This window comes from Microtus ochrogaster, chromosome 15 (assembly GCF_000317375.1).
Source record: "Microtus ochrogaster isolate Prairie Vole_2 chromosome 15, MicOch1.0, whole genome shotgun sequence".
NCBI lineage: Eukaryota > Metazoa > Chordata > Mammalia > Rodentia > Cricetidae > Microtus > Microtus ochrogaster.
The window spans coordinates 31,947,196-31,973,157 of NC_022017.1; the positions used below are offsets into that span (position 1 = coordinate 31,947,196).

Here is a 25,962-nt window from a genome sequence, read left to right on the forward strand (position 1 = left end):
CTCTCTCTCTCTCTCTCTCTCTCTCTCTCTCTCTCTCTCTCTCTCTCTCTCCCTCTCTCTCACTCACTGTATGTGTGTGTGTGTTAAAGTTTCATTTCCAGGCAACATAATTCTGATTTCTTTACATTGTTGTATTTTTTTTGAGGGAAATGAAGCAGCTGCATCTATAAATTGATTCACTTTGAGCTTTAGAGCCTGTTCATCATGAGGGCTCTGTGACAAGGGGTGGAAAATAAACCAAGCCTAGATAGTGTTTGATTACAATGTAGAGTTGGGGGAGGCTGCTTGTTTGTTTCCTGGCCACCCAGAATCCTGAAATAATCACACAGAAACTATATTATTTGCAGTCCTGTTTGGCCAATAGCTTAAGCATATTGGTAGCTAGCTCTTATACGCTTGGTTAATTATTATTAATCTGTATTGTCATGTGACTGTGACTGACTAGCAAGGTTCCAGCATGGCTTCTCCCTGACACTGCCTACTCTCTCTGTATATCTCTTTCAGCATGGTTTTACTCTGTTAAGCCATTGGCCCAAAGCAGCTTTTTTAATTAACCAATGGCAATAAAACATTCACAGCATCTATCACCTCCCACGTCAATGTAGCTAGAACAATTTACTATCAGAACTTTTGGATCAATAAAGCTATCTTCTGTTCCACCATTCCAAAGCTCATCTTCTCATAGCTGTGTATCTAGCATAGCTGTAAGCTTTGAGAGATTTAGGTTCTGTGTGTATGTGAATATGCATTCTAGATCCATTCTTGAAAAATGATGAATTTCTGTACAGAAGTTGCTTATCTTCAGCGTGAAAGTATTGACATGATGATGGTTGACTGACTTAAAAAACTAGTAAGAGGCAAAACACAAAATTGAACTGGGTGTCTATCTACCTAGCCTTGGTGCTTCTCATTGTGAAGGGTGTGATGGAGAAGGCCTTGGAGCTTTGCTAAGGTCCTTCACTAGGGTCAGACTGCTGTCGGGAGAACCGAGGTTACTGAAGATGTTGTCCATGCTGTACACACCTGTCATTGGAGAGCAGGGCTTCATGCAGCAGAAGGTGTTGATAGTGGAATTGCTTACGTTAGCCAAGGTTCTGGAAACACCCAGGGGAGGCATTGTTAAAAGGGAAACAGGATTCTAGGACTACACTTCTTTAAAGCATTGTTTTTGCTTATTTTTTCCATGCAATATATTTTTAGAATCACATTTGTCTGTTTTAGAATCACAAATCACTTGTGTATTTGACTATCTTCATTCATTTTTATTTCCTTTGCTTTCGTACAATATATTCTCATTATGTTCTTTCACCTCCCCCAACTTCTCCCAGATTTTCCCTACTCTCTCTAATGAAAATTGAAAAAAGACAAGCCAACTAAAAAAATAAAACAAAATCAGTAAGATATAATACCAAACCATACTCAAAAGTGCATGAACATGCTTGTACACACACACACACACACACACACACACACACACACACACACACACACACACATACACGTACACACACCCTCCTCCAAACCAAGAAATCTCTTGTGTTTGCCAGTTACTCCTGGGCATGGGGCCTACCTTGAAGTACGGTTGATATACCAAGTGACACAGCTTGGGAGGAAACTGATTTTACCTTTCCCACGGGTATCCATTGCAAATAGACTCTTGGGACTCTTGGTTAGAGGTATGGTATTGTATCCTCTTCCTTTATCAGTGCTGGGATTTTATCTGGTTTGACCTGTGCAGGTCTTCTGCATGCTGTCGTAGGTCTGTGGGTTCATAGGTGCATCAGTCCTGTTGTGTCTGGAAGACGCTCTTTCCTTGGAGTCACCCACACCTCTGGCTCTTTTAATCTTCCAGCCTCCTCTTCTGCATAGATCTTAGAGTCCTGGGAGAAGGGACTGAGTGCTCCAAAGCCCCCCTGCCCCCCCTGTATTGTCCAGTTGTGGATCTCTGTGTCAGTTCCCTTCTATTTCAGGAAGTTTCTCTGGTGAAGGCTGAGCGATACTCTAATCAATGGCTATAGAAAGATACCATTAGGAGTCATTTTATTGCTATACTAGGACTAAACTTGTTAAGGCCAGGACCGATACTTTTCCTATTTGAAATCCATAAGGTTTATCACATGATGGGATCTAAATGACTATGTATGGAGCGATGCTCCTGCTGGTGGACACTCAAGAGGGCGTTAGAGTGGGACTTGACTGGAGTGGATAAAGAGCAGGGTGACCATGGAAGGCACTCACAGTTAGATGCCAAAGGCCTTAACCACACAGCCTGTTGCGTTCTTCCAAAAACGTAGCTTTGCATCTTTGCTAACAGTATCTGATGACTCTAATACCCAATTGATTCATCTCTAATTTGAAAATTATCATTGCCATCACCCCTTACATAACTGTGCTGTGGGGGTTAAATGGACTGATGTACAAAATAATGCCCTTGGAGATTTCCTAAGCCCAAGATGGGCATCAGTCTGCATCTCTTCCTTCTTTTGAATCCCAGGCAGCAGAGCCATCCGCAGAGAGACTGCTTCTTAAATCTTCAGTGAATTGAACAAAACTGGGAAGCTGGCTTTAGTGAATTCTGTGGAGAACAGAAAAAAAAATTGAGTCTGTGTTCAGCAACCTTAGGGAGAGAAAAATATATCCTGTTCCATAATTGGAAACAACATATGATACTCTGCATCCAAATGCTAGCTCCCTTCCCTAGGATGAAGCAGGCTCTGCCAATCGTACCAATGCATGGCTAAGCCACTAAAGGGCCTGCTCAATGCCAGGCATTTTTCCATGCTTAAAGCAGAGTAACTTCTGTGGGGGGTCTCCTCTCTTGGGGTGCCCAGAGCTCAGCACGTTTCTCCTACCATACCATGCATACACTCACTTTCCCACTTACACAGTGTTATAGAAAGAAAAGACCATGGCTCTAAATAGAATCTGATTGGTTACCAAGGATTCTGCAACATTTGCCACAGGGACTGTGCATAGATGATGCCGACTCTTTAAGATAATGAACGAAGGTTCTGGACAAATTTTACCAAGGCATGGTGATGGAGCCAGCCCTTGAGATGAGGATCTAACCTGCCCATGAAGCTTTCCCACTTGTTCTTTACAATTGAAACGATGCCCTGAGCCCAAGGGTCTGCTCTCCATGTGCTCCTCTCGAATGCTCAGCACATGGGTACATCACCTCCATTTTAGAGAAGACATGACCAGGATTTGGCAATGTCTGTTGACCCTCCCATACCAGAGGACACACATCATTTATAGACATCAGCATTCATTCTCTAATTGACATGTACCTTTCCTGGATAATTGTATTTGTGACAACTCTGTCTGTCTGTCTGTCTGTCTGTCTGTCTGTCTGTCTGTCTGTCTGTCTGTGTCTGTCTGTCTGTCTGTCTGTCTATCTATCTATCTATCTATCTATCTATCTATCTATCTATCTATCTATCTTATCTATCTATTTATTTTTACTTTATTGTATGAGTGTTTAGCCTCCTATATAAGTGCATCACATGTATGCCTGGTGCCTGTGGCTGTCAGAAGAAGGAGTCAGATCTATTTGTACTTGTGCTATAGATGGTTGCAAGCCCCATGTGGGTTTTGGAAACTGAACCTAGGGCCTTTGGAAGAGCATCAAGTGCTCTTAACAGTGGAGCCATCTCTCCAGATAGTTTGTCCTAACTTTCATACTTTGGTTATTGTTCCCCAAGACTCAGAGAACCCAAGCTGGTTCCTACAGAGGAAACAAGATGAAAAGAATGGGCACAGACCTAGGAGTTAGACATTTGGGTTTCAGATGCTTCTTCTCTGTGTGCTCCATGCAGAATACTGAGTTAACTATGCCTTTCCTGCTGTGCTCTTCTGTGGTGTGTGCGACATCGCCTGTGTCTTCTTGCTTATAAGCCCATATCCATCTGTATGTTTTAGATAGATTTAAGATCATAAACTGCTGCTTCCCCTCTGACCATATTATTACCCATTTGGATGCCGTGACAAGTTCCTGTCCAATGAGAGTGAGAGACAGAGCATATGCCATGCTGTGGAACCCCACACTTAACATTCTCTCTCCTTTTTCTCTTTCTTCTCTTAAAGGGTTCGATTGGTCCAGAAGGCAGAGAGGGACCCCCTGGGCCTCCAGGTCTCCGAGTAAGTAAACCATGTTCACTTTCTGATGTCCTGCTCACCCACGCTGGCTTCATCTGCGTGGCCTCCATTGTGTGACATCCAAAAGAGGACTCAAGTCCAACCTCTGCCCCAGGAACTTGCAGTGAATATTGACAATTGAAAGACTGGGCTCAGCTCACTTATCTGGTTTAGAATCCACTTTGTTCTCTGCCTTGATCTGGGCCTTGGAGACATGGCAGGTAGTCTGTGACTGGTTGTGGGTCTGCTACATGGGGACATACTAGCCCTGTGAAATCAGAATTCCATTCAGAAAGAAGCCAAATAGGGGGCGGTATTCAGAGGAAGCCGCTGACCCAGGCTGACAGTGGCTGAAAGTTTCTCATAGGAGATGATGAGGGAGTTCAATTTTGAGAAAAACCTAAGAGAAAATAGAGACAAAGGTAGTAATCCGCTAACATGTTACAACTTTAATTTGAATATCTGCATTATTGTTGAATATTGTAGCTCATGCTAGTCAAATTGATGTAATTATCTTTACTTAAATTTAGTAACTGCCTTCTTCTGTAAATTTTTTTTTTCGAGACAGGGTTTCTCTGTTTTGTTTTTTTTTGGAGCCTGTCCTGGAACTAGCTCTGTAGACCAGGCTGGTCTCGAACTCACAGAGATCCGCCTGCCTCTGCCTCTCGAGTGCTGGGATTAAAGGTGTGCGCCACCACCGCCCGGCTCTTCTGTAAAATTTTGATACCGGGCATAGTGTCACAGGCTTTGGCAGGAGGGCTGTCGCAGCATACAAAAGTTGGAAACTCTGCAGTATGGCTTATGGCTAACTGGACCAGGACTCAGGCTCAGCTCTGTGATGCTGGTTCCCATCCGTACCCACCACCACTGGAATGTACCCCTGAAGCTTCTGCTCGCTTTTCTAGTCCCTCACGGTGCTCTCCACTGGGTAATTAGATCCAGTAGAGAGACAGGCAGCTCCTGGCACAGCTAACGCCTCTACCCTGCATTTTCTTATCCAGAGGCCATGGAGCCACTGACCCATGGGTGGGTAGAGGTCCTAGTGTCTGATGGAGCAGCCCCTAACCTACTGGATGCCCCATTTGGCCCAAATATCACACATCTCTTTTGGAGGATGGTTTTGCATACATGCCGTGAATTGACTCAGGGAGTGGGGCCCACAAATCCCACATCTTCCACTGTGAAATCATGCGTGACTCTTGTCGCTCATCAGCTCTACCTGTCCTTGCTCACCGGTGAACCCTCAAACAATTCTGTTGAATTTAACCATCGTGATCCTCCAGGAGTCTGAGAGAAGCTCATTGTAAAGGTCAGGGGCCATGTGGAAAGGTGTCTCCAAGGCTCCGAGGGTGGGAGGCAAGAGAGTGACTTCACATTCACATACTCAGCTTAGCCCATCTCAGTTTCCAGTCAGTCAAATGAAGTCGCTACCATGTTGCTCTCTCTCTCCCATGTAGTAGAGGATCCTAGGCTTTGAAAAAAACATGTATGGGTTTGACCTCAAGGCTCTGTGACTCTTGGGTGCTGCCTGGTCTTTGCAAACCTGTGGCTTTCTGGCTATAGCGGTGAAGCCTCATAATGGCTGAGTTGCTATGAGAAGAACACCCAGAAGGGGAAGCAAATTGTCCCACTGCTGGGCTTTTATTCTCTGAACATGTCCGCACGCTCTTATGAGAAGGCAACATCGTCACACGTGATGTCATTAGTGTTTATGAGCACCTTGCTTTGATGGCATTGAACTTCTCCAAGTGCCACCTTTCCCAATATAGTATTAGCTGGTCCACGGAATTCTCTCTGTAAAGATGACAAAGAGCAGTTTTTATTCACTTACTTAATTTACCCACTAAGAGGAGAAAGGGTATCTTGTAGGGGCTCGCCCATCAGGCCCACCCTTTATTGTCAGGGATTGCCTGGACCTACTGTGTGTGCTTTTAAAATCAGCTGTTCTCATGCCCTGAAGCTCTCAGCCTTGTGAGCCACGTCAACCACAGATGAAACGCGGGCTTGGCTTCCTTCATACTGAGCACAGCTTGAGGGACTTGAGAACTGAGCAGATATATCAATTTTGAGATTTAGGGAACGGAATAGGGAGACTCAAGGGGAGCAGGAAAGATGGAGAGGGTAGGGTAGAGCTATGTGTGGAGTGGGATGTCGATGTGGATGTAGCAAGCTCCAACTCTGTGCTGGACCTGGCAATAACGTCTGTGAATTAAGGCCAGGTTCTTAAAGAAGACAGTTGCTCAATGGCCCCTCAGAGATTTCCACCCAGGACTACATACCCTTCTGCAAAGCTTGTCTTACTTTTGCTCAATCTTCCGGTGCACCATATGCCCACAAATTTTATTTTGAGCTCGCATGATACACAGATGTTCTGCTATCTGCCACGGGATTTGCCAAAAAGACATAGGGCTCTACAGACTGATGCTCAAAGTCACCTAAGGCTATGCTTTGTCAGGTCTCCAGGGAGATGGATAAAGACCCTGAGATATTCAGAGGAGAGGGGAAGTTCAGTTTAGACAAGGATTCTGAGTCTTCAGGGAGTGATATGGGAGCAGGTGCTGTTTGGGGCAGCTTTGTAGTTAAAGGGATGCTGAAGATGGTCATGGGACAAAGGAAGTGTCCTGCAGAGGAGACTACTACAAATTCTGTGCATAGATTGCATCCAGCAGTGTCATTTGCAAGTCTCTAAATGAATGGGCGTGCATTCATTATAACCCCAAAGAGCCATGGCCATGGCTTCTTGTCCCAGCCCTGCTGAAACTTTACTGGGGACTTTGCCCCATCCATTCTCTTCTCAATATTTTTTTCTTTTTCATCCTTGTCCTTTTTGGTCTTGTTCTTATCGTACCCTAGCCTTCCTCCTGTTCTTTCTAGGATAACTTCATCCTTTCAACAAATGTTTCTTCGTCATTGGCTGGCCACCCTGGTGGTTTGCTGAGGATGCTCGCTGTTTATGTTCTGGCAGGCAGAGGAAGGCACACACAGTAGTTAGCATTTAAGCAGGGGATGCAGAAAGGCCCCAGAGAGAATGATAGACTGGATCAGACTGGGAGGCAATGAGGTGGCAGCTCAAGCTGGCAGCTGTAAGGCCTGGGGCAGGGGCTGCTTGGCATATCTAGACAAGGCATGATTGTAGCCATCAAGGGTCTAGCAGGGGATTTAAATAAGAGGACGTGAGAACAATTAGCATTTAGCCTTGGAGGCCATTGGAGGATGGTGGCCTTCATTGTGTCTGAAGCGTGGAGCAATTGGCTGCCTTCACTGTGGTCAGTTATGGAAAAAAATATGCAAAAGTTGAAAAAAAGAGCTAAGTGAACCTCTATATCCCTAATATCTATTTCAACATTTATGAATTCATTGAAAAAGTCTGTTTTATTTATAGCTACACTCAACTCTGCCCATCACTGGGTTAGCTGGACGCAATGCTTAGTCCCCTAATTTGTATATGAATATTTCAGCATATTGTCTCCCAAAGATAAAGGATTTTAAAAGAAACCAAATCATAATACCGTTATCCAACCCCAAAACCTGTTTGAAATTTCATCAAATATTTACCCGAGTATTCAGCACGGTCTGTCTCCTCTGTGCCCGGCTGCATTTGCTCACTGTGATGTTTGATACCACACTGGAGAGTCGGACTTGCATTCTATTTGGATTTGGGGTCAGTTACAGGGAAGAGGAGAGCATCATTCAGGAGCTCCCTGATAATCAAATGATTCAAATGGCTGCTCAGGCCAGAGCTGGAGACATGGAGGCCAGAGCTGGAGACATGGAGGCAATGGGTTGTGGAAGTCCCAGCCTGGCCCGGTTCACAGGCGCTGCAGTGAGGTGACCGGGTAAGCGGTTGGACCCTGAAGGGCTTTTGTAGAGCAATAGAGGCAATGAGGAAGACCATGCTACAGGATGCATCGGGAGAGCGGAGGGCTGTTTCTCTTGCCCTGCTCCCTCTGGTGAGTCACAAGTGGTGACTGGAGGTATTTAGGGGCCTCTGCTCCTCTGATAGTGTGTGGCGGTTCATCACTTCCTCCTGTGTTCCATCCTGGAAACGTTGTTTGACTTCAGTGCCTGCAAGAACATGGAAAAGAGAAGCAGGTAATTGAGATGTTGTGGGCTAGGAAGCAACTTCCTGTGCCATTAGCCCCTGGCTGAGTCAGGAGAACCTGAGATAGAATGACTTACTAAAACATTCTATCTCTCATCTCCACCCCGCTACTACCTTCCCCATCACTTTCAATTGAAACATCACCAGGAACTACTCCTGAACATCAGGATGCACACAAAGGCTATGGGAAGGAACAGAGCAGCTAAAACCAGGCACGGAGACCTATGCATGCAGACACAGACTAAAACATCAGGTGGGGGAAGGAATCTGGGCCAGCTGCTTTAGAGATTAGCCACAGGCAGACAGCATAATCATTGGCAAGGTGAATGCATTCATTTAGACAAAGCTGGTATTTTTCTCCAATGACATGGTAAAAGGCAGCGGACTGGTGCCTAAGCCGCAGCGATGCCCAGCCCTCGTTACAGCAGCATAGTAAATAAGGAATGCTTGCCCAGGGTGGAGCCAGCAATGGTGTGATTTGATTTAGCCTCCTCCTGCCTGTTCTAGAAGGTAAGGAGGAGGCAGGAACCACTGTCAGCTGGGCTTGGGAGGGGAGCAAAGGTGTCTGAATCTGGAATGTTCCAGTGGAAGAAGCAGAGTGAGCCTAAGGCCATTCTCACACTTGCATGTTCCAGGTTTCCCGGAAGCTCGTTCTCTCCAAGAGGTCTGTCCTCCTTACTGTCCACCCCTAGACACTTGTCCCATCAGCCGGTGTCCATGTTCTGAAGAGGACTTTGTTGATACTCTTCATGTTGGGGACCTGTCTTCTCACCACTAGGATGTAAAAGCACAGGAGTGGAGACTTTCCTTATTTCTGTGTCTAAAGTATTAGGATTTCACAGCCATAAAACACAAATTTGTGTATATGTGAACTACTTATCCAATGTACGGAACCATGTGGGATATACAATAGTATATAAGGGCATTGGTAAGTTTCTTGGATAATTTGTGTGCCAGAGGAAATGGATCAGACATGGAGTCAGATCTCTGAGCACACACATGACTGTGTGGTGTGGAGAAGGGCGGGATCCAGAACTGGTGTCTGGTCCCCCAGGCCTTTACCTTGGACAGGACATATCCAGTATAGGTGGAGGGAATGTGGTTGTCGCCTAGCTCTTTGCTGCTGAGTCCTGAATGTATAGCCTCCATATTTTTTCTTCCTCTTGCCTTGACAAGACAAAAAAAAATATCAAAATTTTAACTTAAGTGTAAAATCTGGAATATTGAATCATGAGGAAGAGGGTCCTGGAAACTCAGAGTGAGAACTCGGTGCCCTGGCCAAGCAATCTGATCGCTGTTGTCTGCTCTTTGCTCAAGCTCACATCAAGCTTTTTGGCCCTTTTGATTATTGTCACGTCTGCTGGTTTCCTCTCATCAGGTAACGAGAACCGAAATGGAGATCATCTCAGATTTCATTCTCCCCTTCTGAAGACAGAGGTTCCCTCTGGTGCTCATGTTCTTTCCCATCACAGTGTCAGGAGGGCGCCCTCTTTAAATGGAGTTCATCTTCCCAGGCATAGAGCCAGCAGCAGGTGGCAACAGATAATTGGCCAATCACCACAGGGCAGGTGTGCAGCTTTGCAGTGGGTTTCTCTGAATGTGTGTATACTGTGTGTGTGAGTGCGTGCATATGTGCATGTGTGTGGAGGTCAGAGGTCAACATCAGACATCCCCCCCGCCTTTGTCTATACAAGGTTTCATCATTGGGTTAGATAGACTGCAAGGCCTATGAGCTCCAGAATTTTTCTCTTCCCCTTGGTGCTAGCATTACAGATGCTCCAAACTTGGGCCTTCGTGCTTATGTGCCAAACACTTTACCCACTGAGTCATCTCCCCATCCTAGCTTTATAAATTTATAAATTTTATTTTCCTGTTTGTTATTTAGTTTTCTCTAGGTATCACAGGGTATGGTCGCTTAATCTCAGTTTGATCCAAGACCCGAAGAAATGTGTGAGTCCCCAGTGTTGAGAACCAGGTCTGCCTGGCTCCTCCCCAGATTTAGAACTTTTAGGTGTGTGTTCCCTATTGCAGAGATCAAAACTGGGAACTGTTTTCCCAATTGGGAGCACCTCACAGATAGCTGACTGACTAACCGACCGGGCACGTCCTGTGTGGTACCCCAGATGCGTGTCAAATTCATCTGTTTCTCTTGGCGCTGAGGTCTCACGGTGGCCAAACCGCATTAGCTGCCCCAGCTCTGACTTCTGTCAGGTTTCAGTGAGAAACACGGGCAGACCTTGTCACTGGCAGTCCGGGTGGCATTGGTTCCACTCTCCGTGGTTGAAACTTCCTGCAGGACCAGATGGGAGCGCAGCGTTTGGGCCAGAGGCTACTGTTTGATTCATTTCATGGCCTGCAGCCAGGCTTTTGTTAGGCTGTTCTAAGTAGTCCCTGAACACTAGGTTTCAGATCCAAGCAGTAGAAAATGATCATTCTTGACATTTGGAGGCATGGAGAGGAGGAGCCGAGCCAAAGACCATATGGCACACATTAGCCGACTCCCACAGCCAAGCCTTTTGCGTGCTAATGGCCCTGCCTGTGGCTGTGGTAACACATCCTGGCTAGGAAGGGTTTGCTGTCCAGAATTTATAGGCCCCTCCTTGGTGGATATGCCCTGTCAAGAGCCGGTTTGCTCAGCGTTTTGGCATCCAGAGTCGCTTGAAAATTCTGCCCTCATGATCAATTACGAATACTTATCCAGATATTATACTGGGCCGCAGTTTGAGAGAGAAGAAAAGTAAAAATTACTGTTAGCAAAATAGCTCTTTGTTACAGAAGAACCTGTCAGATTCAGGAAGTGCGCAGCAGCTGCTCACTGACTTCAGCTGAAGCTAACACAGCTGCTTGGGGGCTTTGGGTCCAGGCCTTGAGATTCTACCTCATTTGTATGGCATACGAGGGAATATATATCTCAAATGTGATCCCCTCCCCCCCAGACTCCTGGAAGAAACGGTGTGGCCCCAGGATGTGATTTTGACATGTTGAAATGGGGGGGAAGTGTTAGAGAGGCAGAAGTGTGGCCATGGTCTCAAAGGTCAGAAGTCCTAAAGGGGTGTGGGAACTGTTACTCAGGTATGGGAGTTTTAGTGCTGGATGCTGTTGAAAGGGATTTTCTGGCTGTGGACTCTTCAGCCCAAACAGCTCCAGTGTGTCGTGTATATGATGAGGAGCCTCTGACTGTTTTAGGGGTGGGAACCTTAGACTCATCCTCTTTTGCCTTAGCAGTGTTGACCCAGAAAGTCCTACAGGGGATGACCCCAGGAGCGGGGCTGCCTCCTGCAGCTGTGATTGCAGGAGGGAGGGAGCTCTGGGAGTTACCTGGTGGCTGTCAGTGGCCTTCTCTGGTCTCTTATCACATCCTAGGGTTTTTTCTCCATGCTGAAAACCTAATGTTAGCCATGTCTACTTTCCTTGGTAGACTTCTTTGCATTTCTCCTTTCTTGCCATAACCCTCCTACCTGCCATCATGTCTTGTAGTAGTTTTCTGATGCTGTGTTAAAACATGATGACCAAGGACACTTAGAGAAGCGTTTGCTTGGGCTGATGGTCCCAGAGCTTTAAGAGTCGAGCGTGGCAGGAAAGCCTGGCAGCAAAGGGCAGGCATGGTGACAGAAGCAGGAACTCAGTGCTCGTAGAGAAGAGGACAGGAATGCGACTATAAACATGTGAAGCCGGCCTCCATCCAGCCCACATTTCTTCAGACAGTGCCACCAGCGAGGCACCCCGTGTTCAAATATCTGAACCTTTGTGGGGGCATTTCTCATTCAAACTGCTGTATGTGTCTGCCCTTCCAGAGTGTTGTGTTTCACAGCCTGGGAAGAGGGCACTTCCTGAGCCAATGACTGTTAGATAGCTCATTACCATTTCATCTGAGGGCAAGTCGTCCTTTGAGTAGCATAATATCTTGGGCTGCTGAGGAAGCAGAGACCCCACAGCTTCCTGTCTGTGAGGGAGGCTCATACCCTTGCTTCCCTACCCTGCACAGGCAGGCAGGCATCCGAGTTATTCGGCACAGTCCACAGCCAGGTTTTCACGACCTTCCTTCTCCTCTTTGACTCCTCCTAGAATCCATTCAATGTTTCATTCCTATCAACAGAGGGATGCTTGGTTGATCCTGAATTCATCTTGTAAATAATCAACAACTTTCTGTGAAATAACCTGGGGAAAGAGGAGGGGCGGGGCGTCTGTTCAGGCCGAACACTAAAGGTGTCTGTTTTCCATTCCCTGAGGAGGGAGGAGCAGGAAATGGACCCTCTATTATCAGCCTCTTAATGTCTGCTCTCTCCAAAGCAGGGTCAGATGCAAGGTGAGATGAGGTGCATCTAAGGTGTGGCTTACTTCTTAAGGCGTTTGTGACTACATTTTGAATTTTACCTGGCAAGTGTCTGGGAACTCATTTTGGCATGGATCCCATGTGCCCTGCAGGCCAAGTGCTCTAGTGAGAGGCCTGGATCAGGGGGCTTTGGCCAGACAGTCGCTTTCTGAAAGACAGTACATTGCCACATAGACTTTTCCCATCTTTCTAATATCATCTACTTCTGACCCACATAGCTCTCCATACTGCTATGATCTTTGCTGTGGATCACATCCAGCCCACTAGTGTGTACTAAGCATCCCACCATGTGCCTTCAATCAGATAAAACCAGAACCAGCACCTGCTTCCAAATGATGTGTGTCCCAGTAGGGCAGAGAGGCAATAAATAAACAGACAGCAGTGGGGTATTGGCGGTAACACACACTGAGGGAGGCCCAGTAAGGAGAGGGGTATAGCAGGTGGAGAGAGTGATGCTTGCATGAGGTTTCCATGGAGACAGTCAGGTGAGAGGACCATCGAGCAGAGACCAGATGGACCTCTAGAGAAGTAACTCTGCAGGCAGGAGGAAGACATGAGAGAAAGGCATTGGGTTTGTGGTTATTTGGCCTGTCAAGAAAGAGGCAGGGAGTCATTATGCTTGGAGGTGGAGGAGGGTAGAAAGACATGAGGAAAAGGTGCAGGAATGGGGGTCATGAAGGGCAGGCTGGGGGGCATTGAAATTTGGATCTGAATTAAGAAGCACTTTTATATTTGGGAAGCAGGCATTCCATGGAGGTTTTATGTATATAATCCTGGATTCTCAGCGGGGAAAACTGTGAAGGGAGGTATCTGTTTGTGGGTACTGCAGTAGTCCAGGAGTGAGCTGATGCTTGGGTAGCATGGAGTTTGGTGAACATGCAGGTGTGGTTTGACCAGCCTTGTTCTGTCTCCAAGCCCCACATGATCGCTCGTGTGCTTCAGTCTGCACACAGTAAACCAGATATGACTATCTCCAGATATGACTATCTTCAGATCTGGACTCGGCTTGGTTCAGGGCATACAACTCTTTGAAGCTCTGTGCTGACCTCCTTTGCCTCCCTCCATTCATGTGCCTCAATACTTTCACACTAGGATGTGAAGACATCCTATTCTCATGGGCTTTCGAAGTACACATCTCGTCTTTCTTTGTCCCTGGTCTGTTCCCCATGAAGACTCCTTTTCCTTTCAACATTACCTCAGCAGCCCTGCTCTGGGAGGTCTTCCTGAGTCCTGAGTGCTCATGTAATGTGGGAGGAAGATGAAGAGAAAAAAAAAAAGAAGGACGAGATGGAAGAAAGATGACAGGAAGGAGAGAAAAGAGGAAGGGGAAACAGGAAGAAGGAGGGACAAAGTGAAAGGAGGGTAGGAAGGATTAGGGGACAGAAAAAGACAGAAAGCAAAGAGAACGTACTGGGGCTGCGTCCAGAGAGGAACAAAGTCTGATATTCGTATACATGATGGGGTTCAGGATCACTGGGGAACAGCGGGAGCAAGCTGGGGAGGAGAGAGCAGAAAGCAGAGGGCCAGAGACATTGAGAGAGCTAACATTCTCAGACCTGTGCAGTGATGTTTTGGAGAGCTGTCTTAAGCCTGAACATGTTCTCAACCGTGGAGAACTGGATGGAACCTAGCCCTTTGCCTTCCCAGCTGTATAACAGGCAGGCTTTGTGTTCTAGATTTTCAGGCTGGGCCTCTGAACATCTTCACGGGGTCCTCTTGATGAACAGATTAAATTGGAATGCGCAGGTAGGGAAACTAGGCAGAGTTTCCTACTGAACCTGTCTTGAGAAATGTGAATTTTACAGATTTTTTTTTCCTTTCTAACTAGTCCCTCCATTTAATCAGGCAACATTCCAGGACCAAGGGAGTAATGCAGAGGAGACTACTTTGGGTCACTTGGATCATTAAGGTCACTGTGTAAATTAACATGCAACAATACACTTCCCAGCTGGTTTCATGATGGGGTCTAATGAGAGTGGTTGCCCCCATGATCTCTCACTGCATGGATTCTCACCACAGAAGGATGCAAACAGACTCAGTGGCCTGCTTCTCCATGGTTGGGGCCGTCTATACGGATGGAGGAGCGCGTACTATGTGACTGCACATGGAGGGGGCAGGGGCACTCAGCACGTCCTCCTGTAGGATGCAGCTTGGGGAAGTTACTGTTAGACAGCCAGGCTCATGAAGACAGTAGGTACCACACAGTAATTCTGAAGAGTGGAGTGTGGGGGAGAAGAGGGAGAGAGGGGAGATAGAGAGAGTGAATCACACTTCTTCAGACAATTTCTCTAGAGAGACTGAGAATCATTAGGCAGGTTAGGAAAGGGACTCAGGGGTTGTGAAGTCGTGGAGTTGGGTATGCAGGGAGATGAGGAGGATCTGGGAGGAGTTGAAGGAGGGGAAAATGTGAGGGGAAAATATTTTCGAATATATATATATTATTTGTGTATATATATATATACACACACACACACACACATCAACAACAAACTATACACACCAAAAACAATACTCTTGTTTGATCTGTCTTGGGAAATTTGGGTGGTGCACTATCTTTAATGTTACTTGCAGAGCTCAAAACCATTTGACCTCCTGAATCCCTAAGCATGTACCCCCTTTGCTGACACCACACTTAGCTCTGTTGAGTGGGCCTGTTTAATAACCTATTAAACAAGAAGCTCGAGTCATTGAGATAGGATTTTTCTGAGAGACACTGTTCCCTGGGCTTTGTAGGATGATATTTCACTGTTAACTCTGGCTTCTCTTCTGTCCTCAGGGGAAGAAAGGGGAAGTGGGTCCACCAGGAACCCCTGGAGCACTGGGGCCACAGGTAAGGACTGCCTGTCAACTCCCCTATTGCAATGGTGTTTTCTCTGGCTCAGTAACTTGGTACCAGTCCGTAGCTTGTAGCCAGCATCTTTGTAGTCACCATCAGAGAATGCGAAGGGATGATTACCAGTTACATCCATGTTCCTGAAAGAAGCAAACAAATGAAAAACTCAAAAAAACCAAATTCATAAAAAGTAAGCTAGACTCTTCTTTCTCAACTGGAACCCTGATCACATGTGTATGTGTGCATATGCACATACAGGGACACACACTTATGCACATATATGACATTAATGTAGTAGAGCTGCTTGGGAAGAGGAAAAGGACTAGAATGAGCAGAGTAGGAGGAGGAAAAGAAAGTGGGGGTAAATCTATATAGAGATTTGATATATATATAACATGAAATAGTTGAACAAAAATTAGACCATGAAGTCTCTGTATAGCAAATATACACTAATAAAATAAAAATGTTATAAAATACAAATATATAAATAGAAAGCTAAATGGGATGGTCACTTGTAATGAGTCTTTCTCTGTCCCACCAGCTCCCAAATAATGACATGTAAATTTCTTACTAATTATGAAAACTTGGCCTATAGCTTAGGCTTGTCCCACTAGCTCTTATATCTTAAATTAACTCATTTATATTAATCTGTGTTCTGCCATGTGGCTTGTGGTTGTTACTTCTCCTCCTGCACATATTGCTTGTTCTGTGTATCCTGGTGCCTTCACATGCCTCCTTGAGCCTTGATTCTTCCTCCTCCTCTTCCTCTCTCTTTCTGCCTGGAAGTCCCACCTATACCTCCTGCATACCTATTAGCCATTCAGATTTTTATTACAATCATAGCCATACATCTTCACAGAGTGTACAAACATCCCACAACATTTCCTCCCTTTTGTCTAAATGAAAAGGAAAGGTTTTAACTCTAATACAGTAAACTATATATAATAAGAACAATTATCAAGTGAGAAAAACATATCCAGTGTCCAGTCCATTTGCATCTGGCATATTCTGAGAAATCACTTCATTATCTATACTATCTTGGTGAATCCAAAGTTTTGTATCTGATAACTATGTTCAATTTTGAATTCATCAAGAGACTCGTGAAGGATATAATATTACCTGGATAAACAGGAAGTGGAGAGCAAATAATTTCCAAAACAAGAGAAATGACATAAACAACTGACCACCTGGACCATCACTCAAGGTTCCTCTGCAATGTTGGGGCATTCATTTGTGGCCTACAGGCCTAGAATATCTGACAGACTTTTCTGTGAAGCAGGTAGTTTGAAGGACTGTCCTACCCTGTCTTGGTAAAATTCAGTAGTTGCTTTCTTTTGTGTCCTGCTGGTCTAATTTGAACATCAGCAGTTGTGGCAAGGGCAGTTTCTTGCCCAGCTTCTAACTTAGCCAAAAAGAAAGCAAACTCCATTTGAAGGTTCTTTGATGTTCATTATCCTTTTTTTTTAAAAAAGTAAATTGGTGCTTCCAGGAGCAGATTTGTGCCACTGTCATGAAAAGCCTTATGTTTTTAAAACATCTTAAATACCATATTCTGAACTGTTTGAAGACCATCTGTCTATCAATAATACATCTTTTTGGACTTGAAAGCATACCTAACAAGGCCTCAAATTTGATTGTTAGAGGACCACTAACCTATATTTCTTAATTATCCTAAATAGTGTGTAATAATAGCTTTCAAGGAGTAGAAGTAGAAATTTACATTGAATTGTTAAATGAACTGTGTAGGCACAATACCTTAAGCAAGAATAGAAGCATATACACAGTATAACAAAAATAACCTTAAATTTGTATCAATATATAAAAATCCATGCCAGTATAAAACATTTAAGACTAGTAGTTGCATTTTTAGTTTAGAAGTAGATCCAATAATCGACCCTTTTACCCTATCATTCCTATATTCTCTATTTTCATTTCAGAAAAAGAACCTTAAATCTAACTTCCTTTGCTTAGTTTCCTCCCTCACCGTGACCAATAACAACTTATAACCAACCCCACTAAATTATGACAAACATCTATAATCCATTGAATGACCAACAACCACCCACCCCACCTTTTAGAAATGTGGGCGTCATGTACTTAAAATTATTTCCTGTTGTCTGGGGGTGGCAGCATCTCTAGAAGATCCTGAGAACATTGAGATAATGGTCAAGTCCCTGGAGAGCTGGCTGTATCGTTTTCTGTCTCTGTGTAATGAGAAAGTAGGGCTTAACTGAAGTCTTGGCTGGAGTAGTACGTGAGGCTCAACCATCTTGGCTAGCAGCTTAGAAGTACTTTCTTTAAGTGCTTTCTTTGCACTAAATGTTTATAAGTTTCCTATATATTGTAAACTGCGTATAATGGTATAGATTACTACACAAGTGGATAAAATTATATAATCATGTTGGCTCAGACAACTCAAATAACAACTACTTCATTCATAAGTTCATGTCACTGGTATATTTTTAAAAATGATTTAATTTATGTGTGTATGTACGTGTGTGTGTGTGTGTGTGTGTGTGTGTGTGTGTGTGCCCATGTAGGCCAAAAGAGGGTGTGAGACCCTTTGGAACTGGAGTTACAGGTGATTGTGGGTATTGGAATCCAGACTCAGCAAGCACTCTTAACCACAGGGCCGTCTCTCAGCCCCGTATTACACTTTTAAATGTGCAAGTTTTTACAGTTTCCTTGTTAGTTTTTATTTACAAATATTTGAGTTTTTGTTAAACCTAAAAGTGGTGTCTGTCTTTTCATTCCTAAATTGAGAACAGGTGTTGAGCTTTTTCAGTGTTAATCTTAAAATTTCAACTAATGGTAGAGTTTTGCTTTCTAATCAGACAATAGTCAACCACAAACCTTAGTAAGAGCATGAAACTTACCCACTGAGTTGGGGCTGCACACCAGTACACGAGCTCCCTGTGTACCACCCTCAGCGACGTTGCATTCTGTGTTTTATTATCCTACAGCCTCACAGGTGCTTTTAGGAAATGGGACCATTCAACACTGCCAGTGTTAAAACATGGCCCACGAAAGCCCAAGTTCATTGGTACTGCCTAGGAAGTCGCTCTTGAATTTAGGAAGTTGGTAGCTTGCTGTCTGTGAAAAAAAATCACATGCTTAGATTCTTGCTCTTTTCTGATAGCATTTGTGGTATGAACTGCTGACGGAAGCAGCTTAGCTTTGCCATGATTTCCAATTTGGTGGCGGTTTTCTAGAAAACAGCAGGCCCTCAGAGTCAAGCACAGCCGCTCATGCAGAAATCTTCTCACATAAGGAAAAGAGAAGTCTTTGTGGGACACATCCGCATGTTTGTGCAAAGGTGGCGAGGTCTGGGGCTGTGTGTGGAATGAAAACCCTCGGGTGGGGGGAGACACAACCATAGCACAGAGCCAGTTCCAGAGCTGGGTGGACTCCCAAGACTCTGCCGAAATTTCCTGAGACGGGCAGCGATCACAGTTACACCTCGGGGGGGGGGGGCACAAATTCTGCTCTCAGAAGTGTCCCAGCTGCACACGCAATTAACTTGATTGCTCTATTAATTCATGCAGGCAATTTTCATGCATCTTCAAATTCTGTCTTATTTCCTAAGTATACCACAGTTGGAACTACTGTTATAGAAGCAATTATTTGCTATTTCTTTATTAATAATTAGATTAATTGGCTATTTATATATAATTATATCTGCTAATTACATCAGATAGCTGTTTAGTCACAGTATAGGCATTAAATGTTGCTTCATTAATAATTAGTGAACTGATTAGTTAATTAATTATGGAAAGTAATTGCTTTGTTTTCATTAGTGTTAATGCAAACAGGCATGCAGTTTGTCAACATTTATATCTACTGGCTAATGTGTTGCTTGTTAATAGTCAGATTAATTAGGCTAGATATTTTCATTAATGTTTAAAAGGAAAAATAAGGAACACACACGCACAAATTCCCAGATAATGATGTACAACCTTATGCTGTATTTTAGGAGAAAAAGGTTCTGAAGGTGAAGTCCATTGAGGTTGCATGAGGCCATCTAGAGTTTTATCTAGGGCATCCAAAGCCCTAGACATCTTACGTTTTTGTTTTGCAGTGATGTGGAACTGTGCATATCAGGCAGGTGCTAAACCACTAAGCTATGTCCTCAGCTTCAAGCCTTAAATGTTCACTTCAGTTCCAGCCTGCTCTTCTCTTGGCCCCGAGATGAGTTTCTTGCCCTGCAGCATCCGTGGAAGCTGCAGACACGGAAGGTTGTCTTGCACCCCAGTCTCCCTCTTTCATTAGCCACATTCTTTCTCAAGACACCGTCATGTATAAGAAAGGGAAAAGACGGCGGAGCATCCTGGTTTCTAAAGGTATTTCTTTTGAGAAGGGAAAGTAGGCTTCCTTAACCTCTGAAAACCCACATGCCAGTTAGGTATCTGTGGGAAAAATGAACAACAGGAGGCTGAATAGGAGGAGGATCCAGAGGCAAGACAGCTGTCATGCAAATCCATGGTCACCTGTAAGCATCACAACCCTCAGAAGACAGCAGAGGCCAGCTGAGCAGGTCCCCAGGGCAGGCTAAATGCTGCTTTGCATTGCCTCATACCCCCAAACTAGACTTGCAAGATGCTCTATGTCAATTGGAATGGATGCTGGAGGCGGTGTGATGCCTCCTGGGAACAGCTCCCAAGCTTTCTAACAGCTGTTTACAGCTGCATCAGCCTCTTTCTTCCTTCTCATGGCGGTTGCAGTGGGTGCATTTAATTCACAAGGATGCCCCTAATTGTCCCGTGCTTACAGCCTCAAATCTTTGTGATGTCCCTACTGTGTGTAAGAGCTCTGGCTTCTTGTCAGATAATACTTGTCATATTCCTTGCCTTTACAGGACCCAAAGCATCAGCATGGGTAATGGATAATTCAAATTGCATACAGCTACAGATGTATACACCCCATACAGTACACAGCTCTAGATGCATGCACCCCAATACAGAATATAGCTCTTGTTGTATAAACCCTTATACAGTACACAGCAGAGAACCAGGTGCTGAAGGTTTGGGTCAGAGAGCCCAAAGATGTATTTACACTCTAGATTCTCCTTCAGTCACAGAATGGGGCTGCAAGAAGGGCACGAGACCGGAGTGTTTAGCAGGACTTGGGCAGGCCAGACTGGAGTATCAGGGTTGGGAGGTGTGTTGGACCATGGCGCTCTCCTTCAACAAGTTCTGTGGGCTTTTAGTTGATTGAGCTCCCCTTCTCCTTCCCTCCTTTGTAGCTTGGGTTGGAAAGGTCTGCCTCACTTGATCAGTGTGGGGGCTCAAAGGAGGTAGAGCAGGTGCATAAAATCTGGACAGTGTGAATGGCAAGTGGAGTGCTCCTCTCGGGCAGTTCTAGGCTTCTGCCTTCTTTCCTGTGTCTTCCATGCATATGGCATGGGCCTCCTCTCTGCTGTTATTCATATGACAACAGGGATAGGGCTAGAGTGGAGGTGGCTATGGATGGAGTTGGTGATATGGTGGAAGGATCCCATACTAGAGATATCAGGACGACTTGGCATCATACTGGTCCCTGACCTTAGGCACCTGATCCTAACCTGCTGCCTGGGAATCTAAACAGGGAGCTCTTGTCCCTATGTGTATGACCTCCAGTTCAGGTGCCTCTGACTCAGCTGGACCCTGCAGGAGGCATATAGCTTTCTTCCACTTGAAGAAGATAGCTGTATGGCCTCTGGCAAAGTCCTTAAACTCTCTGAGCCTATTTTCTTCATTGTCAAACACTAAAGGTTTCCTTTTCACTAGATGGTCTCTAAAGATCATGAACTGTAGAATTCTGTGAGCCAGAGCATCACCAACAGAAACAGGGCAAGGATGTTTGCAGAAAGCCTGTGTGTGTGTGTGTGTGTGTGTGTGTGTGTGAAGGTCAGAGAAGTAATGGGCTGTCCAGGATGCCCAATTTCTGAGAAAAGTGTTTAGGGCACAAAACATTTCAGCGCCATCTGCGTGGCCCAGTATGTAAGGAGGGAAGAAAGGGAAATGTACCCATGATCTGTCTGGGAACGCCCTGTTAGGCTCCATTGTTGGGTGCTGTGAGGCGGGCGGGATCCTCTGGAGTGACAGTGGGTGGCCTGGCTTATGCTTTTATGGCATAGTGGGTCTGGTGATTCCTGCAGTCCCTTAATGTGCAGATAGGTGAACAGGGTTGATCCTGGCAGCACATGGTACAGTGCCATGGCCTTGGTGATGGGGTGAGACGAACAGCCGCCACCCTTGATGCCCTCTCTCCCCAGCCCTTGTCCTACCAGGAGGACAGGTTGGTGCTTACCCAGGGCATTTCCTGACCATTGCCTCCCCAGTTGCTGCAACCCAGTGCAGACATCTTGGTCAGGACAGATGCTGCCCTAAAACCTCTCCAGGTCTAAGTGAGCTACTGAGAAATAGAACTCCAGCTGCTACTCAAAGCCCTGTTTGGGTAAATGTTCTTGTGTATGATGGTTTGACTCCCACAAGCCACCCAGAGGCTGTAAATGGAACTGTTCGTGCTTTCGACAAATATGCCATTCTTTGGTTTCTATCGCCCTCCAGTGGCCATCTTGTATTATCGATCTATGACTGTAATTAGCCCCCTGTAATACTCTTGCAAGATGCCTTTGGCATTTTCTGAATGCCTACTCCCTGTCATGGCCTGGGTTAGTTTCTCTGTAAGATGCAAAGGAAACACAAATGTTTGATGCTTGAGGATCTGAAGGTAAGACTAGAAGTTACCCTGGCCTTGATCACAAAAAAGCCCAGGCAACGGGAACCATCTCAGAAGAGAAGGGCACATGCAGAAGAGTACTCTGAGCCTCCAGAGAGGGGCTCGTCCAGAGGGAGCACGGGACGTAGTGACTTCTCTTGCTTGGAGAAGTTGTGTGGGGTAGGAGAAGGCCGTAAACACTTCTGGAAGAATACAGAATGCCAGGCCAACAAAACAAGAACGTGCTGCCACCAAAACCAAGAGCACGGACCCCACAGAGTCCTCATCCGCCATGTGCCTGAATGCTCTCAGATGAGCGGTCACTTGTCAAGACTGTCATGAACCTAAAAATGCTTAGAATGATCTCCACCCTCTGCCGGGGCCCCCTCATTGCGTAGTGACCACTAGCCCATGACTGGTGACCCAGCACATGTCACATGGCTCTGTTTGTGTCCTCCATACGCTGTCTGAAAATCTAAAAACACACATGGTTGATATAGGTCTTTTATTAGACTACCTGGTTACTCCTAAGTTAAAACCACAGCTCTTCTCACTGATGTCTCAAGGCCTGCTATGGGAACACCCTGTTCTCTCGTGGAGCTTTTGGCTATTGTATAAAGTCAACTCTGCTGGCCTTTATTCATCGGGTCCCTACCTGCTGATGTGTGTCTAGCCTGTTAGTCATTTCTTCTTCCCAGGACTCAGATGCCTGCTCTGAGCCTCTTGTCTCAGTCCTCCAGGTTCAAAGGTTACCACCCCACTCAGTGATCACAGGTTCCCCCACCGTGATCACGGACACATGAGTTCTGGCTTTTTGTCAGATAATACTCACCATATTCTTTGCTTTTTCAGGACCCCAAAGTGTCAGCATGGGTAATGGATAATTGAAATTGCATACAGCTACAGATGTATACACCCCATACAGTACACAGCTCTAGAAGCATACACTCCAATACAGTACACAGATCTAGATGCATGCACCCTGATACAGTATACACTGTACACAGACAATGCACATCCCTACTCCTGGTCAGACTGGTTCTCATGGAGTAGAGGTGTGCAGGGGAGAGGTCTCAGTGAACCAAGGAAATCAGCAGGCTATGGCTGGAGACCAACAGTCTGCTCTGTGATGCTAACGCTGGCATCACCTTGGGCTGTGATTGGTGACTTAAGAGGGCTCTGGGAGAATCTTGCACGTGTGTATGCATGCACATTTGTGTATGGTCTCCTTAAATGTTCAAATAATTTAGGTTGCTCCTAATATGGTTTCTTGTTGCTACACTAAAACACTGGCCACATATAACGGATGGGGAAAAGCTTTATCTGACTCACGTGTCCATCATTGAGTGAAGCCAGTGAGGCAGAATCTCAAGGCAGGGACCGAAGCTGAGACCATGGAGCTGCTCACTGACTTGTTTTTCTCTGACTTATTTTACTCTGGCTTGCTCCCCTCTCTTTCATGTAAAGCCCAGACCCACCTGCCCAGGGGTGACACTGCTCACAGTGGGCTTCCCCCCACCCTATCAACCAGCAATCAAGATGATACCTCAAGTCTGATGGAGGGAGTTCTTCCATTGAGATTCTCTCTTCCCAGATGACCACCGTTTGGGCTAAATTGCCCCAAACTAGCCAGCATACAAATTGGACATTTATTAGTCATTTGCAATTTTTGCTTCACATTTTTTCCTTTCTCATTTCTTTTTCTTTCTGCTTGAAGTCTGGTGAGGCTGATGAGGCCGAAGTCCGCCCACACTGCCACCTTTTCTCTCTCCAGCACCAGTTTGTCCCAGGTAGTTTCTCGGGGTTCTTTTCTAACCATTCACTCTCTCTATACAGGGCCCACCTGGAGCACCTGGTGTTCAAGGGCCCTCTGGACCTGGAGGCCCTCCGGTAAGCCAGGCTTGAGTTTCTCTTCAAGAGGACTTTGGATAGCATTCTCAAGGGCAGGGAAGTACCTTTCTCTGTCCAAGTTCGGGATAAAGCCTCCAGAGACAGGAAGATTCAGGAAGCAGATGCCTCTAAGCTGCTACACTCCCAGGCTCTTGGATCCAGTGGTTATAAATGGCATACAAGCCAATATAACACCTTGGCACCTTCCTGTGACATGGGGTCGGGGGTGTGTCATGCTACATCGTTCTTCGGGTATACTTGATTGTGGGCTAGCCTCAGAATACAGGATACCTAGGGCAGTATTTGTCGTGAGTCCTGACAACTAGTTGGCCGTGGTTGGACATGACAATGAACAGAGCAGACAAGCTGTAGGGACAATTCTAAAGTTTACAGTGACTGTCAATGAGTATGGTAGACACACTGAGGTACTCTTCTTCAGGCCTGAAGAGGCCTGATTCTGTGCCAGGGATGGCATCAGGGCAAGACTCTAATCTCAAATTTTCCTTTTCAGGGTTTACCTGGAGAACTAGGCTTCCCTGGAAAACCTGGGCCCCCTGGTCACATGGTGAGTTCCTTGAGCTTATTTTAGCTGGGCAAAGATGTGTTACATTTGTTATTATTTCTAAATACTGCGGAGTATCACTTTAACTAACTGTGTAAAGATATGTTACGTTTGTAATTATTTGTAAATACTGCGGAGTATCACTTTAACTAACTGTAAAGATGTGTTACTTTTGTTCATGCTACATTTGTTTAAATTTGCAATTATGTGTTATTTATGTAACTAATGTAATTATGTTATTAATGATGTAAATATGTGTTTTACTTTGCCTGCCTAAAGCACCTAGTTGGTCTAATAAAAAAAGCTGGATGGCCAATAGTTAAGCAGGAGAGGACTAGGTGGGACTGTCTGGCAGAGAGAATAAATAGGAGGAGAAATCTAGGCTCGGTAGGAATGAGAGACGGAGGAGAGAATGAGGGAGATTCCCAAGGCCAAAAGTCAGAGAACTGCCAGCCAGACAGACACAAAGACAGCAGGAAAGTAAGACATATAGAAACAAAGTAGGAAAAGGTAAAAAGCCCCGAGGCAAAAGACAGATAAACAGGTTATGTTAAAAAGAACTAGTCAGAAAGAAGAGAAGAGCTAGCCAGAAAAGCGCCTAAGCTAGATCAAGCATTCGAAAGTCTCTGGGTCATGATTTGGAAGCTGGTTGGTGGTCCAAAAGAAGAAGAAGAAGAAAAGGCCTGCCACAACATAATGTGGATGGTACTGTATCGTCTCCGGGATCTCTTGAATGAGGAATAGAATCCTGCCCTTCGCTCTCATTCATCGGCATGTATAGTAAATGAGTCAGGGCATGGACTGGAGGGCAGTAATTGTGTAGCCCCAGGAAAATATATGGAAAGCCTGGCTGGCAGAGACTGGCGCTTCATGAGCAAGGAGACAGCTGGAGAGTGGATAAGGTTATGTACCCCAGTCCAGCTGCTGAGACACCTCCCGGTTTTAAGCAACTCCACAGAAGTCTTTCCTAAACATGCCTGGGTTTTCATTTTGTTTCTTTCCTCTCTTGGTTCAGGGGCCACCTGGAAAGGATGGACTGGATGGACCACCAGGCCTGCCCGGCTCCAAGGTGGGTACTCCCAGGGTGGCATTAGATAGAGAATCAAAGAACAAAGAGCAGAAGAGATGCCTGGTGGCTGAGCTCTGAGACAAGATGCTCCCCTGGGCTTTGGAGCAAGGCTTAGTTGAAATGGTTGGGTTTGCAAGGTCAGATGTAACAGGGAGAACCAGGAAGGCTCTGAAAGTATTAAAATCAATCTGGAGAGAAATTAGTCATGGGGGACTTTTTAAGAGTTTTTAAGAGTTTAAAGAGAGTTAAAGTTTAAGAGAGTCGGGGCCGGGTGGTGGTGGCGCACGCCTTTAATCCCAGCACTTGGGAGGCAGAGGCAGGCGGATCTCTGTGAGTT

General features: G+C 45.4%; 1 protein-coding gene across 1 annotated transcript in view; it reads left to right on the forward strand.

The window, feature by feature from the left end:
• Positions 1 to 25,962, forward strand: part of Col22a1 (collagen type XXII alpha 1 chain) — a 226,488-nt gene that overhangs the window by 84,085 nt on the left and 116,441 nt on the right. The window contains exons 22-26 of the mRNA XM_026782418.1: positions 4,087 to 4,140; positions 15,349 to 15,402; positions 23,941 to 23,994; positions 24,506 to 24,559; positions 25,572 to 25,625. Of these exons, the coding sequence (XP_026638219.1) occupies positions 4,087 to 4,140; positions 15,349 to 15,402; positions 23,941 to 23,994; positions 24,506 to 24,559; positions 25,572 to 25,625 (270 nt within the window). The remainder of the gene's footprint in view (positions 1 to 4,086; positions 4,141 to 15,348; positions 15,403 to 23,940; positions 23,995 to 24,505; positions 24,560 to 25,571; positions 25,626 to 25,962) is intronic.